Below are 23,037 nucleotides of genomic sequence, written 5' to 3' on the forward strand. Positions count from 1 at the left end.
ATTTTATCTTACCTTCTTTAAAAAAAAAAAAAAAAAAAATTTTAAAAAAAAAAAAAAAAATGTTTTAAAAAAAAAAAAAAAAGAAAAGAAAAGGCTGCTCAGTAAATACTGTTAGTACACAAAGCCTTCTCTGGGAAGATGTGACCACGGCTGCTACACCACAGTGTGTGGTGGTGTGTGTATGATGTTTGTGTTCATTATATATATCGATCTGGGCATCATTATCATCAATGCAATGACATGCCCAGGCCAGGGCCTAAGGGCTAGCAGCTAATTGTATATTTATCGACTGTTTACCAAACCCCGAGAAAAGAAAAGCTTTATCTTTTGTTTTCTGTTGTTATTTAGCAGAGGTTAGCATAAAGAGTAGGCTTTTTTAAAAAAAGATTTATTTATTTATTTTATGTATATGAGTGCACATATATACATGGTCTGTCTTTAGACACACCAGATCCCATTACAGATGGTTGTGAGCCACCATGTGGTTGCTGGGAATTGAACTCAGGACCTTTGGAAGAGCAGTCGGTGCTCTTAACCACTGAGCTATCTCTCCAGCCCCCGACAGTAGGCTTTAAAAATGTTTACATGCCTTAAATCAGAGACTTGGCCAGTTTTATTAGCCTAGTATTTGAGAAGCTGGACTAAGAAGCTGAGGGTACCATTAGTTCGAGGGAAGTATGGTCTACATAGTGAGGTTCGGGCCGGCCTGGGTTGCAGAGTAAGACTAATGCATCAAAAAGGTGGAACAAACCAAAAACAACGGGGAAGCAGAAACAGAAGCAAGAAACTTGCTTTTGTTTCCTATCAAACCAGTGGCTATTCCTTTTAGATGGTTTGCCCTGCCCTTGGGTCCATGTAGGGAAAAAATGACCAACGGAGTTTTAGTATCAATATTACTGGGATTTGAGGGTCGTCCTGGGGGATCTTATAGAACCAACTCCCTAGAGAACTACTTATTAAATAATGTTAGCTGAATCATACACTGGAACTGATTTAAAACTTACCATAACTGACAGTAATGTCTTGAGATAGCAATTAAAGCAAATAAACTAAAAATCTAATTATGAAGTTATGAAGTTCTGTGAGATGTGCACACAGATAATAAATGTCCCGACGAATATATTAACCCTTGACATTCTCTAAAATCTTGTCTTACAGATTCTGAAAATAACTTTGTATTTTTCAGAAATAAAAAATAATGGTAGTTTATGTCTCATTTATTTAACTGGGAGAAATTCATTCAGAATGAGAAGATTACAGCATCAAGTACAATACCCCATCAGGTTAAAACAAACAAACAAACAAACAAATGTCAACTTCATTTCCTAGAATGGAATGTATCAGTCTAAGATTTAAACAGAGAAATCCTTGCTTATCAAAGTGATCGGTGATACAACTTTTTCAAGAGACTCCCTGATGCAATGCTGGAGGAAAACTATACCCTAATCAAGCGTCCATTAGTATTGAGGACAGGTAGTAAGACATTAATTGCTGACAGGAATATCATCAGCCTGTCCTAACTGATGTGAAGGGACTAGACTCAAGGAGCTGGAACTGCAGTCTTCACAAGGTAACAGTGTTGTGTTGTAGAAGCAACTGGTCTAGCAAAGTATACCCTGAATCGAGGAAGAGACCTGGGAGCAGTCTCCTGTCTCATACTTGCCATGTGACGTAACTTTTTGGAGCCTAAGGTTTTTTTTCCCTGTGTGAACAACGTTTTAGAGTTAATGATACAAATTACCCTGAGTCATTATCAACGATGGTTGGTTGCCATTGGCTGTCCTATTGGGTTTTATAGCTTTGTAATGTTATGATTTTACACACATTTTCTACTGTTACCTCTCATTCCTAGATTTATATAGAAACCAGGGAAAGGAATGTTTGAACCAGGTAATGCACAGATTGAAAAAAATAGATTAGTTACTAGGGCATGGGAAACCATTGATAAATACAAGTTTCATTGATTTTTACAAATGGAAATCTTAATATAATGCATATTTTTAAAGTATTTTTTTCGGGGGGGGGTGGTACCACTGAACCAGGTTAGTCCTATAACCTTTTTAATTGAGATGCACATGGTGTACCATAATAAATAATGTGTTTTAAAAGTCGATCCAGAAAACACATATTTGAGGTTCCCCCTTGTTCCTGCACATAGCAGTTCAATGTGGTAATCCTTGTTGTAAGCAGTGACAGTATACTTGGTCTCTAACTATAGGCTGGATCGATCATATGTGCTTAGGTCAGCTGGCTGTGTGGCAGTTCTGAACCCACCCAGCCTCTGAGGTGCCCAGGAAGTGTGTCAATAGTCACATGCGAGCTAGAGTTCTAGTAAAATGACATGCTGATTTACTGGACACTTTGAAAATTGGCTTTGCAAGTTCTATGCTGAAGTGGGACATTATCAAGGGGTTAGTAAGGACAGTGACTTATTTCCATCATTTAAAAAAGAAAGGTTCAGGTGCATCTGGATAGAGGTTAGGGCCCGAGGTTGCTAAGTGTGTCATTCAGAGAGAAGGGTGTGTATGCACAGCTCAACCATGAAGGGTCCTGGGTTGCTAAGTTATTTCCTACGCTTGCTCGCCTCACATGTGTGGAACTATCCTTGAAACCTGGTCAACTCCAACTTTTTCTTACTCTTTCCTACTCCCAGCATCCCCTCTTCTACCTTCAGACTCCCCCCAGCCCCTACCCAGTTACAAATTCGAATGTGTTGTATATGGGCTTGACGTTCCAGAGGTGACCTGTCCTGTGTTTCTGCTCTGAGGCAAAGCTTCAGTTGGAGCTGTTAGTATTATCTGCTTTCTATGCAGTGTGCTACATTGTGTGTTACCTGCTTTCTATGCATTGTATGACATTGTCTGCTGTGTACTATTTGCAAGGTAAGATAAAACTCCAGTAATGTAAGGTTGATAAAATTCATCATCACACTGACAAACTTAGATGTTTCAGCCCACTTTCCTGTGTTTTAGTTGCCATATCAGACTTAGACTGAGGCATGTGTCCTAGGTTTGGAGGCATTTGTACAGAACTAAGACTCTGGGATCTAATATCTCAAGGTGAAGCCGGAGGCAGTATGTGTAATTTCCAGTAGGTTGAAACTCTTTAAACAGAGATTCTTCAGAGCAGCAACTGGAAGAAAATGGTTAAAATCTGGTCAAGTGGTTGGAGAACAAGGACTGAGTGGAGTTTCAATCCCACATCTGTTGTTAGATTAGCAGGTATAGTCTACATTTGTGTGCCTCTGCAAACCCAGCTCAATCCCTGCAATCCCTGACTGGGATGGCTCCAAGGTCTCATATGCTCTCTCTTGTTATGTGTTGTAAGTAAGAAGTGAAAAGACTTACATTCAATGGTGAGATGGATGGCCTGGAAAGACTGTGACCGGCTCACAGAACCATGGGGGCTTTGCCCTCTGGAGTGGTTGGTGTTGGGTGTTTTGGGTGTGGGTGTTTTACCTAGGTGCTTGTAACAGTAGAAAACAACATGCATCTCTTTAAGTGGCTGTGCTTTGTGCATGCACACTGGAGTCTGTCATTTTATAAAAGTTACCCACCCCCTCTTTTGTTTTCAGATATAATACTTTGCCAAGCAGAAGAACCCTGAAAAATTCAAGATTAGTGAGTAAGAAGGATGATGTTCACGTTTGTATCATGTGTTTACGAGCCATCATGAATTACCAGGTATGTGTTGGATTATCAAGTATGTTTGCTTCAATCCTGTAAAAGACTCTGGTGTAATCTGCATTAATAACATGTACACGTAGCATTTCAGATCATAGCGATGACAAATAAAACCAAAGCCAGTCGCCTGCCCTGTGCTCTTCTCAGGGTTTTATGCCTGTAAATTCTGGAGAGCCCACATCCCTGTGAGGCTGGTAGTGTTACTCCCCCATTTTGTTTCTGAGTAAACTGAGAGTTAAGCAATATCCTCCATAGTACATGGCCAGTGAGTTGTACAAGGTTCTAATCCAGGAAGGCTTTGAATTATTACTACTAAATAGTACCAAAAATCAGAATCAAAAATAGGGATAGAAGTGCCATATATACATGTTTGTGTTTGCGTGCGTGCGTGCGTGCGTGCGTGTGTGTATTCATCCCCGAGATTGGCTGTTAGGACAGTGTCACTAAAGGAGGTAGTATTTATGAGAAGTGAACTGTGGATAGAGGGAAGGGCTTTTAGAGAAAGAAGATTCTAGGCAGAGGGGAAGGCAAGTGCCAGGGCCCTGAAGCAGTAAGGGGAGTCGAGTTGGCTGGGGCAAAAGGATTGATGAGAATGAAGGTAAAAAGCAGAAATAACAGGGATTATATAGAATCTTATGAGCCACTGAAAGACATGGCATTGTTACAAATAGAAAACAGGGCATTCTGACCGTGTAATGTGGCATCCTCTTTACTGGGATGGATCCTTATGACTTCTGTTCAGCATTTGACTTTGGGTGCAGAGGCAAGGGGAGATAGACTGTTTTGGAAGTGACCAGCATTAACTTTGATAAGTTTTGGGTGCTGGTATGGTTCAGAATTATAGGAGGAAAGATAAGAAAAGTGGTCAAGTTCTGGATCTCTTTGGATGGATGGTAAGGGCCACAGCATTTGGTTGTGTATTGAGGGAGAAGGTGAGAAATAGAGATGGTACCAGCAGTCCATCCTGGGTCTCTAAGATGAAGTTGCAGGAACAGCAGGTCTGACAGATCACTAGGAAGTCCGTTTGGTAGACTTTAATTGAGACATCTATTTTGGAATCCAAATACTGATCTGAAGTGGGTACTCAATTAAGCCAGTCTGAATAGAGTGGGTGGTGTGGATAGAAGATAGATATTTGATAAATAAATAGATAGACAGATAGATAGCATAAAAATAGTATCAGAAACCATGATACTGGGCTTAGTTGGTAGAGAGGAGTTTCTTAATATGAGCCCATAAGGCACTCCACTTAAATGTCGGAGAAAGAAAAGCCAAGAAGAAGAAAGACTGAAAAATAGCCAAGAGGGCAGAAGCCAGCCAGAGGAAGTGCTGCAAGCTGTGTCTGATGCTTCTGCTAAGTCATGCAAGATGAATGAGGCTCAGCCCAAGGGTTTAGCTAAGTGCATGTCCGTGGTGATCCTGCCAAGAACAGCTTCAGGGGTGGGAGGTGAAAGGCTGAATAGGAGTGGCTTTCAGAACACACAGTGAGAGGAAAGAAAGCTCTAGACCTTGCCTATTTGAGGGGACTTTGCTGTTGTAAAGGATAGCCTCCAAACGGGAAAGTGAAGCTGAAAACTGACCGTCCTGCCAAGCTAGGGTTTTGCTGCACGCTATATTTATGCTAATGGTGATAAATCAGTAGAGAAAGACAAATAGACCCGCAGAACATTCAGAACGTTTCACATACTTTGTCTTTTTGAGGCAGGGTCTCCGGTAGACCAGGCTGGCTGTGAACTCTTCAAACTGCTCCTCTTGCTTGCACCCCCAAAGTGCTGTCACTGTACTGGCTCCTATGACATTGTAAAGTAGGTGAGGGGGAGTGAGGTCTAGGATTCCTCAGATTGGAGCACAGACCTGTTTATCTCTGAGAGGAGATACCCTGGTCACTGGGCAGACTGACTGACTGAGAGTTCGGGTTTGGGAGATAGTGCCTTCCTGTGCGGCACATGCTGACCCTTAGGAATCTGGTTTTTGTTTGTTTGTTTGTTTGTTTTCTTTTTTTTAAGTCTTTTTATTTTTTGCTTGTCTGTTGGTAGCATGTATTATCTCAGTGTGAGAGGAAGAAGAGCAAAGCTGTGTGTGTGTGTGTTTAAAAAAAAACAGTAGTTAGCTCCAGATTCGTGTTGCGGACTAGCTAGTTTGTATGGAGTTATGGGGAAGTGTGCATCAAAATGGCCATTGCCTGGGGTGGTGGTAATGGTGGGAGGTGGAGTAGAAGCTGGGAATGGTCAACACTCTCTGCTTCGTGGAATCATCCTGGATGCTTGAAAACTTCAGATTTCAGAGCTTTGACTTTGAAATGCAGAGTAAAACTGACTTGGGTGGATCTTAGAAATTCAACCAGGGCTTGATTTTCTTTCATCTTCAAAGTGATTCAATGCATATACAACTTTTGAGTCCCTAGAGTGGTCTTTTCACCAGTTTAATAAAGAAAAACGCATACTTCATTCATAAACAGTGAAGAGACGCTCTTGCTCAAAGTACCTTTGATGATGGATGGCACTGTTTCTGAAAAATTTGGAAGAGACGCGTGTTCTGACACCCATGTGCTAGGGGCCCAGTTGCCTTTATTGATGACATGAATTCCATGAAGTAGGATTATCCGTGGAGATTGGCAGTGCTGGAGATTGGAGCTAGGGTTTCAGTCATGGGAGACTGACTTGCACTGCGCTATACTGCCAGCCCTGTGTTGTGTTTTAGTTAACACTGAAACTTTGGTTATAATGCTTTGCTCTTCCCTTCCACATTTCAGTATGGCTTCAACATGGTCATGTCTCATCCACACGCCGTCAATGAGATTGCACTAAGTCTGAACAACAAGAATCCCAGGTAAGCATCTTTTGTAATGTTCAAGTCTAAATCTTAGCAGGAAAGCAGAGAACTGAAAAACCTTCCAAGAGTGTCTTCCTCAAGCAAATCTGGCTATAACCCTGCTTAGAATTTTCCCTTTTACCTGGTTACTTTTATGTCCAGAGCAGAATTGAGTACTCGGGACAGCTCCCAGTCTTCTCTTTTACCTTTCAATCCATGGGTGACCCGGTTCTCCACAGCTCTACTGAAAACTGTGGTGGGCAGGACTGGGTTGCCAGTTCCCCCAGGCATGGGGACCAGGAGAATCTTGACAAGGCTTTAGCTACGCCAGCTGAGTGAAAGCCAAGCAACCCACTGGACCCTTATTTATGTTTCTTGTTATCTTGACACATGTAGCTTAGTTATGAACAGAAAAAGAAGCACAAACACAAATTTAACTGTGTGCATGTGTATCGCCAAGACCAGAATCATATATTGCAATTCTTCTACCATTTGTATGTTGTAAAGTATTTTGTCTTCTGGTGATTCTGCATTTTAGTTGTGTAACTCTCCTTCAAATACATTGTTAAGAACTGAATTGTCTAAAAACTATTAATTTGTCTTTTAAAAAAAACTGAGGATAAATTGGATTTTTTTAAATTGAGAAGGGAATATAAATTGTGAATTACTGTATACACATTGCATATTTTGGTTTTGTACTTGCTTTTGTAGTTTACAAAAATTCAAAATAGTCATGTGTCCTGGTTCCTGCCTTCACCACAGGGAAGCCATTATTCATTTTTCTTTAGACAGTTGACATTGTAGATATCAGAACTGTCTTTGTTAAGGAGGTCGGCAGTTTTTATTCTAGAATGAAGACGAGATACTAAAGTTGTCTCGTGATGAGGAAAGAATACTGTTTCTTTGTTCACATTTTATTTGCAGACTTTGAATTCATCTGTAGCTGCGTCTTCCAAAATGATTTCAGATGCAACTTTATTTTGTTGAGTCAGAGAAAATATTTTTCTATGAGTACAGCTGTAACCTGGTACTTTTCCGGTCTCCTGCATAAGAAGAAATAGTAGACACTTGTCATGTGGGATTTTCATGGCTTTGTTTCTGCAGGAGAAAGGAAAAACATTAATTCCAGTTGGTTTTTAATTTTGCCATGTTATATGATTAACAGTTAACAGTGACCACCATATACACCTTCCCCATTCCCTGCAGAAGGCATATTTAGGGAGATTTCAGGATGTGCTTGCTATTCCTCAGTTACCTAGAGTTTAATGAACACGCAGGCCAACGCTCTGTTCCTCAAGTGCTCATCCTGGAAGGAGCAGCCAACTCATTACGTCTCCTTCAGTGATTTATGTTTTTCTTTCCCCTTCTTGTTTTGACAGAACAAAAGCTCTTGTCTTGGAGCTGTTGGCAGCCGTTTGTCTTGTCAGAGGCGGGCATGAAATAATTTTATCAGCTTTTGATAACTTCAAGGAGGTAGGATGCGTAGTTTTGATAAGAGTTCACAAACGTCTCACATCTTTGAATAGAATGATCCACGTTGTCATTGATCCTAGGGCTAAGGGAGCATAAGTAGCTAATTTTCCCGAGGCATTACTGAGAGGGAAGCAGTGATTTTAGTTTATGTGGCTGGAGGAAGCTTTCTTTGGGTATCTCATTTCTCTCCTATGTTAAAACTTTGCAGTATTCATTTCCCTTTTGAGTATGGGAGCTGTCGTTGGGCAAACAGGCTTTGATGTACATATATTGAGTTAAAGTTTTTACAGTGTAAATTCCAGTAAGCTTTAAAAACTCTTTTATTATAGTTACTTCTCCTAAATCCTATTGATTTTCATTCCTTTGCTGGATGCTATCTATGTAAAAACCCATCAAATCTGTCAAATAGGGACATCCCTATTTTGTAATCTTAATGGACAGATTTTGTAATCTTAATGGACAGGTGCTATTATAAACACACACACACACACACACAGACCTGGAATCCCAGCACTGGGACAAGACATCTGGGGTAGAGTGGATATAAAATGATAATTTGGCTACATAGTGAGTTCCAAATTAGTCTGAGGTACATGTTCCCCAACCTGAAAAACACTAAACCAACAACAACAATGGATATATGTGGTTGAAATAGAGACTGAGGGCTGGAGAACTGGTTCAGTGGTATCAGTGGTTGGTGGTATGACATTTGCCTAGCACGTACAAAATTCTAGGTTCACTTTCCTGCTCGTGTGGGAGGGAAGAGTGATCTGAACAACCAAGGCCATTGAGCATAGATAATCTTATACAAGTCAGGTAGCCATGAACGTATCAAGACATCTCTACTAAGGAAGTAACCAGTTTTCCTTTGGATAGTGGGGAGTGCTGTGGCCAAGAAGACTGCCTCTATATTTTAGTGCCTATGCCCTGAATCTCAGACTGCTTTAAGTAGCAAAATTACAAACAACTCTGGGAGAATGTTGAAGGCACTCAGAGCCCCAGGTCCTGATAGGACCCTCAGTCAACCTTAGCCTTGGTAGTACTGTTTAATTCCAAATATGTCTGGATTAAGACTCAAGCTAGCATGCCTTTAATCCCAACACTTGGAAACAGAAGTTGGTGGATCTCTCTGAGTTCCAGGGCAGTCTGTTCTGTATTGTGAGATCCAGGACAGCCAGGGCAATGTCCAAAGATCAGGTCTCAGCCAGTCAATCAATCAATCAACAATCAATCTTCAAGCCAAGCTGTGGTATTTTTGTTTGCTTAGTTTTTTCTTGTTATTTTTTTGTTTTTATTTGTTTGTTTGTTTGTTTTTGAGGCAGGATTGTTGTTGTTTGAGGTTTTTGGTTTTGTTTTGGTAAAGCCAGGCTGATTTAAGATGTGGTTTCCTGAGGGGCTTCCAAGTGCTCTGCCATCTTTACTGAAAGTCTAGAGAAGAATGTCAAGCACCAGCTATGCCTCAGTGCAAAATCTGTCACATACCATCTTTGAGGGCTTCATTTTACAAATGAATCTAGCTGCCATACCTGTGAGACACGTGCACAGCTCAGTGGGTAAGCTAGGGTCAGCATTTGTCTTCCTAATTCTGAATGTCTATGAAGCTACATTGAAGTCTGTGCTGACAGGAGAGTCTATGACTCTCCTGCCTCTGTACTCCTAGTGTCTATGTCCCACATCTTGGACCACTTTAAGTAGGGAAATAAGGGACATCATAGCTGTCCTCCCTACTGGAGAGGGAGAAGGAGGGAGGGAAGGAGGGGTGCTGTGAGCCTGTCAGGGCTGGGAGCTCTTAACCTGTGAGCAGCAAGGTGTGAATCTCGTCAGCCTCAGTGGTAGTGAAGTCATACCTGAGTTCTCAAAGGCTGATGAATAACAGGGGATCTTTATGTTCACATGTGGCTTCCAAAACAAATGAACTTTAAATGTAAGAATGTGTAAATGCTTATCTGTGAGTCTATATATCATGTATAAATACATGCACATTTTACATCTGCAAATAAGGGGGCATATTGGGGGGATGATTTTAAAGTGCAAGATAAATAGCATATGTTTGCTGATATAATTCCCAAATCCTTAAATGAGCCCATGCTTGAAAATATCACATGCTGTTTCAATCTCATACTGAGAATATCACATGCCAAGTCCTGTCTACACCGAAGAAAATATTTACCACAAATGTATTCATGACCATAGCTATAATGTTCTGGAATATAACTTTAATAACTATCTGATTATACTCTAAGTCAAATTATGTATTAAAAACTATCAGGAGCTAGAGAGATGGCTCAGTGGTTCAAAGCACTGACTGCTCTTTCGGAGTTCCTGAGTTCAATTCCCAACAACTACATGGTGGCTCACAACCATCTGTAATGGAATCCGATGCCCTTTTCTGGTGTGTCTGAAGACAGCTACAGTGTACTCATATACACAAAATATATAAATAAATCTTTAAAAAAACTTTATGGGATCTGACTTTAATCCTGCCTTATAGGAGATGCTCTGGTTTTATCTTCTCATACTTAAGCACAGAAGATACAGCTACATGGTAGAATTGAGTCAGATCTTCCGTGTCAAGAATTTCTGTGTCAGAATTGTGTATGTTTTAGCATTTTAGGGGATATCACATGCTTATTTGAAGAAAACTCCAGGTAGTGTTGAAAGTGGAATTATGACCTGTATGTGTTTAAAGCTGCAACAAAACCAGCTGTTTCTGGAATCTCTTCTCTATTCCACATTTGCCTGGAGCTTTGGGTCAAAATAGAGTTCTATTCAGCGTAGTGGTCCTTAAGTTCCTCTCTTTCTCTAATATTTTTCTGTGAGTCAGACGTTTTCTTATATGTCACAGTAAAGGGAGTTTTCGTTAGTTTTTTTTTTTTTTTTTTTTTTTAAGCCAGAGCTATCACTGAAGCCTTCAGGCTTCTGTGGAGCTAGGGGCTAATGCTTTGTAAAACATCACGTCTCTGTTGCAGGATGCAGGACAGGGTTTCAGTTGGTGGATAACATTCACAGGGCCACTATGGTTGAGAGCACCATGCCACACAGAGACTACTCACCTTTGTTCTGTAGCGGGAACTATGCCTTCTCTTTCTTGAGTCAATATGATTATCCTGTCTAATATGACCTGTACAGGTTAATATGAGCGTAAAATGAAGCAAAAATGTTTTTTTGGCAGTTTGATTACATCTTTTCTCATGGTTTAGTTAATGTTAAAAAATACCAGCAATAGTGCTCTCTCTCTCTCTCTTTTTTTTTTAAAGAAAATCTGGGGCTGGAGAGATGGCTCAGTGGTTAAAAGCACTGACTGTTCTTCCAAAGGTCCTGAGTTCAATTCCCAGCAACCACATGGTGGCTTATAACCATCTGTAATGGGATTCGATGCCCTCTTCTAGTGTATCTGTGTATTCATATACATAAAGTAAATAAATAAATAAATCTTAAAAAAAAAGAAAATCTGTTTTCGTGCTATATTAGACTTATGTCAATACTGCAAAACTGTGATTTATTTTTATCAAAACTTTGAAATTGTTACTACTAACAATATTAGATATTATTTGATGTTAGTAACAACATAGTATAACAGGAAACATTTTCATAATTTTAGCAGTATAATTTTTATTTTATATACTCTCATATAACCTTTCAGTTTAAATTAACAAGAGTCCTATGGTTTCCAAAGGGAATAGTGATAGAAAAAAAAAATAAATAATGGTGATAAGTGGCTCGATGGCAGAACACGTGATTAGCACACACAAAGCCTAGATTCAGTCACCACAGGTCACTGCTCTGTTCTTTTTAAGTTTTTATTATTATTATTATTATTATTATTATTATTATTATTATTATTACTGTGAGTGTGTAGGAGAGCCAGATCAGAAGAGTGAGGGTGAGGGTGGGTGGAGACATCAAAGCAATGCTCACATCATGGTGGAGGTGTGAGGGTGGAGGACAGACTATGGGAGCTGATTCTTTCCTTCTATTTCAGCTTCCTGTGATTGACCTCAGTTATCAGGCTTGAGTTTCAAGCATTTTTTACCAAACATCTTGCTTGTCCTCATTTTGTTTTCAAAAGAGTCTTACCTTCACATCTAAAGTTGTTGCTTAGGAATAGAGAATATACAAGTTAATGAAATTTGAAGGATATTAACCCAATTTTATAGGATATTGCTGATTGCAGTTTTCCTTGACCTGTGGGTTGAGACGCTGTTGGCAATCTACTATCTCTAAAAATATTTACAGTGTGATTCATAACTATAGCAAAATCATAAGTTATGCAGTAGCAACAAACATAATTTTATGCTTGGGGTGGGGGTGGGGGTGGGGGTCACCACAACATGAGGAACTGTATTAAAGTGTTGTAGCATTAGGAAGATCAAGAACTACCGGCTTAGGCTGGTGAGATGGCTCAACAGTTAAGAGCACTGACTGTTCTTCTGAAGGTCCTGAGTTCAAATCCTAGCAACCTCATGGTGGTTCACAACCACCCGTAATGAGATCTGATGCCCTCTTCTGGTGTGTCTGAAGACAGCAACAGTGTACTTATTTATAATAATAAATAAATCTTTAAAGAGAAAAAAAAGAGCCACTGGCTTATTGTGATGAAGTAGGGTCTAAGGCCAGCATTACTGAGCAAGCACATGTGTATGATGGTGAGTTTCAGTGATACAATGTCTTATGGCTGCTTGTAACTTGTATCTATAGCAAGGGTGTGACTAGTTGAAGGTTAGCTCATTAATAGCCAACATGGCACTCTGCAAATTCTTTGCTCTAAGTACAATTAAGTAAAAGAAATCAACACATCTGGTTTGGTGTGGAAGTGTTCCCTCATGAAAATGTATGCCCCTGAAATGAGGACCAGGGTGAGAATAGGGGCCATCTGTTTCTCCTCACTGTTTCCTTTATCCACATGAAAGACATGTAGCCATCTTCTTGAAGTTCTGTCTTAGTTGCATGGCTCCATATTTTTTTTTTTTTGAGCATTGAGTCTGTGAGATAGGAAAAAAATACTTTTGGAATTTCAGAAATACTTTTGGTGTTCATATTAGTTCAGCGTCTTTTTTGTAAGAAACAGATTCTAACATACCAAAGAGAAGGTAGATGAAGGAGGACAGGAGACAAAGACAGGACAAGAAGCCTAAAGACCAGCCTTAGAGATGGCCAGGCATTCCTGGTGTGGCTAGCCTTAGACATGGACAGGCATTGCTGGTATGGCTAGCCTTAGACATGGGCAGGCATTGCTGGTGTGGCTAGCCTTAGATGTTGGGAGGCATTGCTGGTGTGGCTAGCCTTAGATGTTGGGAGGCATTGCTGGTGTGGCTAGCCTTAGATGTTGGGAGGCATTGCTGGTGTGGCTAGCCCACGAATAGCCTACACATTCATCCTTGAGAGGTGCTCTCTCAGCTGTTTGGTGTTCTTTTCTCCCAAACATCACTGACCTTGCCTAGAAATCCATGGGCTCATAAAGTCCTGCAAACTGTGAAGGGCCTTGACCAGCCCTTGCTGTAGATTCAGAGAGGTTCTAGTTCAACTCCTACAAGTTTTCAACCTAGACCCTCTTCTCTTTTTCCTTACCCTTCCTCCTTTCATCCCCCCTTTTATCTTGGGAATAGTTGAGAAATTGCTCTACTTTTAAAAGGTACTCCAAAATATACCAAAGAAAGTTTCCATTTGGTGTCATAGCAGAAGTATCCAAGAATAGAATACTACAATAGAACAGCCTACGGTAACACCACTGATAAAACCGTGAGGGTTTTGAGCCATCAAGTCTCCCAGGATGCTGGAAGGTATCCCTGAAAACCCTCAGGATTCCAGATCAGTTACAACTGTCTCCAACTGCTTTTATACTGGTAACATCTGGTTTAGGGCAAAAAGCTGTAGTTAGGTTAGTAAACACCCTAACGCCTCCCCACTTCTGAACTTCCAGTATAGACACACAAGCCCTCTAAAATGAGTCACTCAAGGCCACCAGCTCTCTTGTATAGAAGGCTTTTGGCAGTAGCCCTTGTCCCTCCTCCACATGCTAGAAATTTTCCTAAGACGGCTGATGTGGTTTAGCTACTGGGCAACTGAAAGCACTCGTACTATGCATTATTAACTTGATTTAAGAAAGCCTGTCAAGTGTTATTCACAGTGGTCCAAACTGGACAGGAAGAAGAACAGACATTTTGATGTGTTCCCAGAATCCCTCTGAGTTTAATTTCATTGACCTCATCAGTATTTGAGGGCATGGGGGCTATAAATGTAGCAGGAGCCATCCAAGTAACTCTGGAAGTACTAAATATTTTAAACATGGAAGGAGTAGTACTTTTGTATTCAGTACAAAGACTATTCTCAAGCCATGGGAGTCGTAGTCCTAGAGTTTGTATGTGTTCCATTATGTTAGCCATGAACTGGATTATCTAATTTACCAGGACACCTCTGGCTGCTCTGTTCTCTTGGGTATGGGTAGCAAAGTGCTATTAACACTGCTAAATGGTTTTGTTTGCGTGGTGGTTGTGAATGGATAGCACACCACCCTAGCAGTAGGTTTACGAAGCTCTCTGGTTCTATGGGTCAGTGTTCATACTGAGATGTCTGAGACTGTCTCCACTTCTGTTGTCTCTAGGGTCTCTCAGTGGAGATATAGCTGAAAGGGCATCTAGTGTCTAGAGCTCCCTAGAGAACTGTTTGTGTTGAGTCCACACTGAAAATTCAAAGAAGCTGGAGTGTAATATCTGGATGGCAGCAGCAGCTATAGTATGAATATATTCATACTTAGGAAGAATGGTGCTAGTATGCACATGCTAGCTGCTTCTTCCAACTCTTTCACTTCTTTTTCACGTTAGCTTATTGGATGGTACAACCCATATTCAGGGTGGGGCTCCCCCCCTCCCCGCTTACCCCCACATTTCAGTCCCCTTTGGAAACACTTCCACTGATAACACATCCAGTATTTGAGCTTCACTAGACATCTCTCGGTGCAGGCATGTTGTCACTCAGTCCCAAGCATCACATTTGCTTAGCAGCTGTAGGGGATTACCTAAGATTCTACTTGTTTCTCCTCTTTGTTCATGACAATGCTTGATCTCCTTATAATAAAAGGCTTGATAAACTTGGTGATTGATGCAAGGGTGATTACTACTTCTTCCAAGTGAGTGGTTTTTGAGAGCCTTCCTAGAAAGGAAAGGAAGCATTGCCTAGGGTTCTGAGTTCATTTCCTGGTAATGATCAAGTTATGATCATGAGTGCCTGCATCCTCTAGTGAGGAAGTGAACACCACTATCCTGCTGACTGTAGGATGAGCCATACTTATTCACTGAAAATGCAAAGCGAGCTCTTTGTCAGGGATATTGATGAACACTGAAAATTCAAAAGTAAACTGTAGGTCTCCCCCGAAAAGGAAAGCCTCTACGAAGCTAATACATTTGACCGTTGAAATTCTAGGCTCTCAAAAGGTAAATGGGATTCTAGGCAAGAAGATGGAAAGCTGACCAAGTCAAGTTTGTGTGTGTGTGTGTGTGTGTCTGTCTGACTGACTGTGTTTAAGGAAGATGGTACAGAAGAAAAGTGAGGTAAATGGGGCCTGAATTTAAGATAAATAAGAATCAGTTAGGTATCATCACCATTGTTGATTATTATCATTAATTTTCACACATGGCCTCCAACTTATTAGGTATTCCAGGCTGGCCTTGAGCTTAACATTTCTTGTCTCAGGCACCCTCTATGCCCGCCTCAGGTGATAGTTACTGCAATAGATGGGTACAGACTTTAAAATACCCTTTGTGTTTTTGTTTGTTTGTTTGTTTTTGTATCTTATGGTTCTACATATCAAAGTACAAAACAGCCAATGTAGTGGTATTCTACAAAGTCCAGAGGAAACCTTGTCACTTTGCTTTTTCCTTCTGTATTCCTTGGTTCATAGTACCTGCCTCTTTCTTTCTCTGTTATCTGATTTTCGGATTCTTTGGCTTCCTTTATTTAAGGAACCTCTATACAACATCCTATCAATTCAAATAATCTCCTGACCTCAAACTCCTTCACTTACTTATTCAAGCCCATTAAGTACCTTGTACGACATACGGTAACAGTACCAAGGTGGGGACATGGGTTCCCTAGTGCAAGGAATACATAATTTGCCAACATACAGGTAAAGAGAATTAAGAATGCCATTTCATATTAAGATTGTCTTTTGGTGAAGTTGCTCCATGCCTGAGAAGAGAGAGTGCGGAGTGCTCATGAAAGGGGCGCGACTAATGACACTCAATCCTCATGTTTTCAAAACCTCAACGTGAGGGGGCAGCAAAAGAAATGTGCTCCCCAGTCACTGGGTCTTTAGTCAGCCTCCACTAGTAAAGAAATGAATAAAAAGCCCCTTGGCAGTGGACCCAGCATGAGATCACTCTGATGGGGCCAGGTGTGAGTTGGCCTCTGTGGCTTGTTCCAGTATCCACCACTGATGTTTCGGGATCCTTGGTCTCTTCCTACACTGATAGCCAGCCACTGTTTGAATTCACGCTAAAGTCTGCAGGACCTTCGTTCTCTGTGTGTCTGGGGGAATGAAAGGAAAAATAATTAAAGAGAAAAGAGAAAGCAGAGAGGATCAAGGTACTCAGAGGCACAGCCAGTTACCAAGTGACCTGGCTGGCTTGCAGTGATGGAGGCACTTTTGATCATCCCGACTTTAATGCAGACCCCTTCCCAGCCTGACTATGAGTCTATACAAAGAGGAGCTTCATTTTCTTAATAGAGCAGCCACTTAAAAAGCAGGGTGTTGCCTCCTTTGTATTTTTATTCACAGAAAAATAGCCCTTCTAAACCCATGCCCTCTGGCAACTGTGAAGCAGTTGGCACATGTGTCCTCATTTTATATTCTTGAAAGACTGCCCTGAGAGAAGCCGCGAGAGCCGAGTTCTGCTGGAGACGTGCAGTGTCTCATATAGGCTTGGGCGCTGGTCTTCAAGCCTGGAACTTTCCTTCAGAACTGACTCATTGACATTTGTGTGTTCTGAGGTTTTAAAGAACAGGAGAACAGTGGCATGTGTGAGTTTATTATACATACATACATACACACACATGTTTGTGTCTATATATGTACATACACACATATATGATTACTTGAGCCCAAGAAGAAAAAGTGGGGAGTGATCGTGAAAAGGGACATGGCTAATAACACACACAGTCCTCATGATTCCAAAGCCATGTGTGTGTGTGTGTGTGTGTGTGTGTGTGTGTGTGTGTGTGATATTAATACCCAAGGAGCTAAAGGGGTCTGCAACCCTATAGGGGGAACAACATTATGAACTAACCAGTACCCCGGAGCTCTTGACTCTAGCTGCATATGTATCAAAAGATGGCCTAGTCAGCCATCACTGGAAAGAGAGGCCCATTGGACTTGCAAACTTTATATGCCCCAGTACAGGGGAACGCCAGGGCCAAAAAGTGGGAATGGGTGGGTAGGGGAGTGGGGGGGAGGGTATGGGGGACTTTTGGAATAGCATTGGAAATGTAATTGAGGAAAATACTTAATAAAAAAATAAAAAAATAAATAAATCTGAATAGGGAAAAAAAAGTCCAAGCTATTGTAGCTTTGGTAGTATCCACTCTGGGAAACATGAAAAATGGGGGTTTTCAGCCCCTCATCAGAATTTGGTAGTCATGTCCAGCACAGATTTATGCAGGGTCACGTTAAATATCTGTTTTAGGGCCACCTTGCTTTCTTCTGTGCCCACCCCCTCACTTCTTCATTCTACACTGATTTGTATGGTAAATATTTTTAAAACTACCTTTGTCTTGTTGCTGAAGAGATGGCTCAGAAGTTAACAGCCCTGGCCACACCTCCAGAGGAGTTGAGTTCAATTTCTGGCAAATACTGGGTGGCCCACAACCATGCTTAAAATGAGGTCTGGTGCCCTCTTCTGGTGTACTGGCATACATGCAGGCAGAACATTGTATACATAATAAATAAACCTTTTTAAAAAGAGAAGTGTTTACTAAAAAAAACCAATAAAACCAAACCAACCAAACAAAGCAAACCTTTTCTTGTTGCTGGATATGGCAGTGCATACCTATAATTCTAGCACTTGGGAAATGGAAGCAAGCCATTTGAAGCTTCAGAGTGAGCCATCAGCTAGCCTAGACTGCATGGGACCTTCCCTCAAAAGAAAATATAATTTCCGTCCTGAGACCTTGTCTTTCAAATTTATTCTCACAGGTAGTTTTCTATCATGTGAAAATAAAAGACTTTTTTAAGTGTCACCAAACTGTAAGCCGCCAGTTGTTTTTAATGGTTTGAGAGTCTAGTGCTAAGAGTTACATTGACTGGTAAGGTTCAGTCCTAGCTCTACCATAATTCTGGGATGCTTAGACATGTTAACTAGGAGGAAGGGTAAGATAAATCACATTTCTACATATTTATATGTGTGTGTTAATATGTGCATCATTACACAAAAATACTGTATGAATAACAATTAAACCCTAAAATACAAATGGCAAGATTGGCCATGACTATCCTGGTAATATCAGTCAGTGTATGTTGGTTTCTGTTGTGGAATTAGACCATCTCTTACAGTTTATACATCTAGTTTTCTTTCCTAGAGATGCCTGGTTATCTTTTGTTCACTATTTGTCCTTACCACCCTTTCCATAAGAACTATTAAACAAACTTGGAGGACATGAAAATGTCTGGGGACTTGTTGAGTAGTGTTATTGGTGATTATGGTTATTGGGACTGAGGCATTTGACAGATAATAAAAGGCATGGTAGGTGCTCTACATCGTTTCTTTGACATGCTAAAGGTAGAACTGGCTGCAAAGGGATATAGTAGAGTAAATGTATACCAGGATCAACAGTAAGAGAGACAGTTTGCAAATGTACAGAATATTACTTAGTTTCAACTCCTTATTATAATTTAACTCCAAATTCTAGGTACTTATTGAACTTGACTTTCCAAGAGTCAAGCTTAAATTTCAGTTGGAACTGAAACATTTGTAAAACGTAAACATGTTTATATGTGAAGTCCATAGTAAATATGTAAGGATTTTGTTTTATGGTTTCTTTCATAATAATGAATATTAATATTTGGAAAAAAGACATGCACACAGTTGTTGATTCTATTCCATCTTCTCTCATATCATAAGTATCAATAAATCTGTCTTGTATATGAATTTTATATGTATGGTTTAAAGTAGAGAAAATACTAGAATGTTTTCTGCACAAACATTTCATTATATATTCAGTTAATGCCCCCAGGCTAATGCGTATTGCTAATTCCCAAGTGTGAGTAAGGTGTGAAGAGGAGGCCTCAGCGTAAGTGGGCCTGCCCTCATTCTAATCCACTTCCCTCTGGGTTTGTATACAGTCTCCCAGGACATGCTCTTATACTCCAGGCACTTTGCATATATGTTCCTATATTTTCCTACTACAGAGCAAACATAATAGGAAAGGCTACAGATAAGATAGACTCTTGGGATGGTTTTAAATTACTATTAAAATTCATGGTAGACCAATCAATTCATAGTGATCCAATGAGAAAGGAGGTGTCTTTTGAACTGGATTATTAAAGAAAAGAAAAGAAAAGAAAAGAAAAGAACTTGATTTGGTGGAGAAAGTTTCAGGAACAGAGACTGACAATGTAAGTAAGAATCCATGGCTAATTGGGAAAAAATATCTCCCCATTTTACAGAATGTGGTCAGGAATTTAGATATCTCCTATATTGTAAATTCTGGAATTCAGATGTTTCCTATATTCATCCAATTCCATCATTTATGGTTCTAGAAAGAAACCATCAGGTAGCATCAGACAAGAGTCTGAAGCGAATCTTCAGTGGAGCTTCCTGGACCTGGAGTGACCCTGGAGAAAGCAGGCAAATCGCTCTCACTCTTAGGGACCTGAGCCTTAACACGGTTAATGTTTACAAAGCTGAAGAGCAGAGTTTACAGGATTCTGATCACTACTTATCATTTATTTGTAACTGCCCTAAAAAAATGTTGCTGAAGAATGAGGAACACTGTGTGACCCCACTAGAAGAAAGAGTGGAGTCTCCAGTAGGGAATTGTGCCTTTGGAAAACACTTGCCTCTGGAGAGTCTAACTCAGCACTTCAATTGTGATGGAGGTGTCAGTGGCAGGCATCATTTTAAAATCACATGGATGCAGGGGTTGTGAGGGAGGCAGTGTCTAAGTGATAAAGAGCACCTGCTGCTCTTATAGCAGAGTACGTAGGCTTCCGTTTCCAGCAACTGCATGGAAGCTCATAACCACGTGTAACTCCAATTCTAATGGCACTCAGTGCTCTCTTCTGGCCTTCCTGGGTACTACTCACATAGGCAAACTCCTGTGGATACATAAATCGACAAGAATAATTAAAAAGAAAAAAAGTTCACTAAAGGCACACTGGTTCCTTTGATGCTCCATAAAGGCTGAGGTCTAGCGATCTACCACACACCACAGTCTGCCTCCCATCCTTCTGACCCCTCCAGAGAGTGTAGGTCAAGGTGCTGGAAAGAGAGGGTTAGAAATACAGGCAGTATACATGTTGCTTCCCCATCTGTTTATCAGCACATCTTCCCAAAGGAAGGCTGATGTCACTCGCTTGGCAGTTGATGAGGATGCTTGTGTTAGGAGGATGATAATGGTAAGGGCCTGAGGCTAAGTTAGGTTGAGAAAAGCTCCCTGATCTCCTGAGTAGATGGTGACAAATGCTCTGTTGATCATACAGGCCTGCAGTAAATTAGAAGAAGCAGCATCCACTGTGACACTGATAACACAGTTTAGAAGGGTAAATCCTTCCAAATCAGAGAATGCCAAGAGTTAAAAGAGAGATTTGGCAATCTGATGCCTTTGATTCACTAATGAGAGTGACACTCAGGTAAGATCAAATAGTCCTAGGAGAAGTTCACAGAGTAGCAAACCAAGTCCCTAAAGGACATCCTCAGGCATCATACCCAAAGATCTCAGTATTCTGATAAACACTATACTTTTGAGACACCGCTTAGAAGGCTAGAGAGATGCCTGGTGCTTAGGAGAGCTTGCTGCTCTGAGAACCCTAATTCAATTCCCACTACCCATATTGGGTGGCTCACAAACAACTGTTACTCCAGCTCCAAGGACTTTCAACCCCTTTTAGGACCTCTACAGGGCATTTGCATGCACTTATCCCTTCTCTTCTCCCCCTTCCCCTCCCCTCTCTTCCCCTCTCTTCCCAGCACTTCTCTCTCCCTCTCTTCCCTGCACTTCTCTCCCTTCCCCTCCCTCCCTTTCTCTCCCCTCCCCCCCCTCACACACACACACTTTTTAAAAATCTTAAAATATATTTTAATGGCAATACTTAAATCTCTCCAGAATTATGACAGCGATGAAAACCATAATTAAGTGTTGTGGATTACACTTGGTATCTAACCTGTGTACCAATGCCCCCGCTAGTGTTTTGTCACTAGGTAATTTCACTTGGGAAAAGGGAACATCCAATGAGGAACTGCTTCCATCACATTGCCTGAGGGGAGTTTTCTTGATTAATAATTGATATGGTTAGTTTCAGACCATTTGTGGGTGATGCTAAAAAAGCAGCCATAGCAACCCAGTAAGTGGTGTTTCTCCATGGCCTCTGCTTCAGTTTCTGCTTCCAGGTTCCTGCCTTGAGATTGTGCCCTGACTTCCCTCAGTGATGGTGTGCATCCTGAGAGTCCTGAGTTGAAATAAACCCTTTTCTCTCCAAGTTGCTTTTGGTTATGAAGTTTTATCACAATAGTAACCCTAGCAAAGACTACAAATATCTCCTACAGCCATTCTAAACAGAGCAGATTCCAGGGCTCTAAACTGAGACTTGATGGAGGACCTCCACAGTGAGACTAGGAATCTCTGCTTCTGAAAGCAGTCAAGGTTTCTAGCCAGTTTCACTGGGGAACTAGAGGCCCATGCACTCATATGATTAACCCCCCAGCTCTTTTGACTATAGATTAAATAGCTCGATCATAAACTCCATTCAGCTTGCATTTGAGCAACACCAAGAAGGCCACGTTACTATCTCGGGGTATCTTGGGGAATTATGATATATCTGAGCAGGAATTAGCCCACTGACTGTGCATAGAGACTTGCATAGGTAAAAGGCATCTTTGCATTGTGGTAATTCACAGATAGCTGTGGGTTCCATCTGCAGTAACAGAGAAAGGGTTTTCCATGTGGAAGAAAGGACAAGTGGACAGTAAGAAGACAGATTACACTTGAGTAGCTAATGAAAAGTGGCTGTCATAGTCACGGTTCTGTTGCTGTAAAGAGATGGCCAAGGCAACTCTTATAAAAGAAAGCATTTAATCAAGGGCTCATTTCTAGCTTCAGAGGGTTAATCAGTTTTCAACAGGGCAGGGAGCAGGGCAGCACTGGAGCAGTAGTTGAGAGCAGCATCCTGGTCCTTAGCCAGAGAAAGAGAAACTCTCAAAGCCCAGCCCTAGTGAGAAGCCTTCTCCAACAAGGCCATAACTCCTAAACCTTGTAATCCTTTCAATGAGTTCCATTCCCATACCAGTCATTTAAATATATGAGCCTATGGGGGCTGATCTTTTATTTCTCAAGGCAGGGTTTCTCTGTGTAGACCTCGATGCCCTGGAACTCACTCCTCACATTGTAGACCAGGCTGGCCTCCAATTCCGAGATCCACCTGCCCTGCCTCCCAAGACTGGGATTAAAGGCTTGTGGCTTTGGAGGACTCCCCCCCCCCTCTTTTTTATTTATTTTTATTTTTTATTTTGAGACAGGGTTTCTCTGTATAACAGCACTGGCTAGGCTCCTGGTACTCACTTTGTAGACCAGAATGGTGTTGAACTGTCAGAGATCTGCTTGCCTCTGTCTCCAGAGTGCTGGGATTAAAGGCACACACTACCATGCCCTGCCTGGTGTAGGGGGTGCATTATTATCCAAACCACTGCAGAGAGAGTAGTTGAATTCAGAATGAACAATAACAGATTATTTTTGTGGCAGATAAAGATGCCTCAAAGCACTGTGGTAGCCTGGTATACACAACAGAAATAGGTATTAAAAAGAGCTTTGAATGGTTCTTTTCCCTTCCCTTCCCTTCCCTTCCCTTCCCTTCCCTTCCCTTCCC

General features: G+C 41.1%; 1 protein-coding gene across 1 annotated transcript in view; it reads left to right on the plus strand.

The window, feature by feature from the left end:
• The window catches only part of Fmnl2 (formin like 2), a 279,533-nt gene that overhangs the window by 211,167 nt on the left and 45,329 nt on the right, over positions 1–23,037 (plus strand). Inside the window, exons 7-9 of the mRNA XM_029484851.1 lie at positions 3,575–3,683; positions 6,436–6,512; positions 7,874–7,967. Of these exons, the coding sequence (XP_029340711.1) occupies positions 3,575–3,683; positions 6,436–6,512; positions 7,874–7,967 (280 nt within the window). The remainder of the gene's footprint in view (positions 1–3,574; positions 3,684–6,435; positions 6,513–7,873; positions 7,968–23,037) is intronic.

The sequence above is a fragment of the Mus caroli genome, chromosome 2, assembly GCF_900094665.2.
Source record: "Mus caroli chromosome 2, CAROLI_EIJ_v1.1, whole genome shotgun sequence".
NCBI classification, from domain to species: domain Eukaryota; kingdom Metazoa; phylum Chordata; class Mammalia; order Rodentia; family Muridae; genus Mus; species Mus caroli.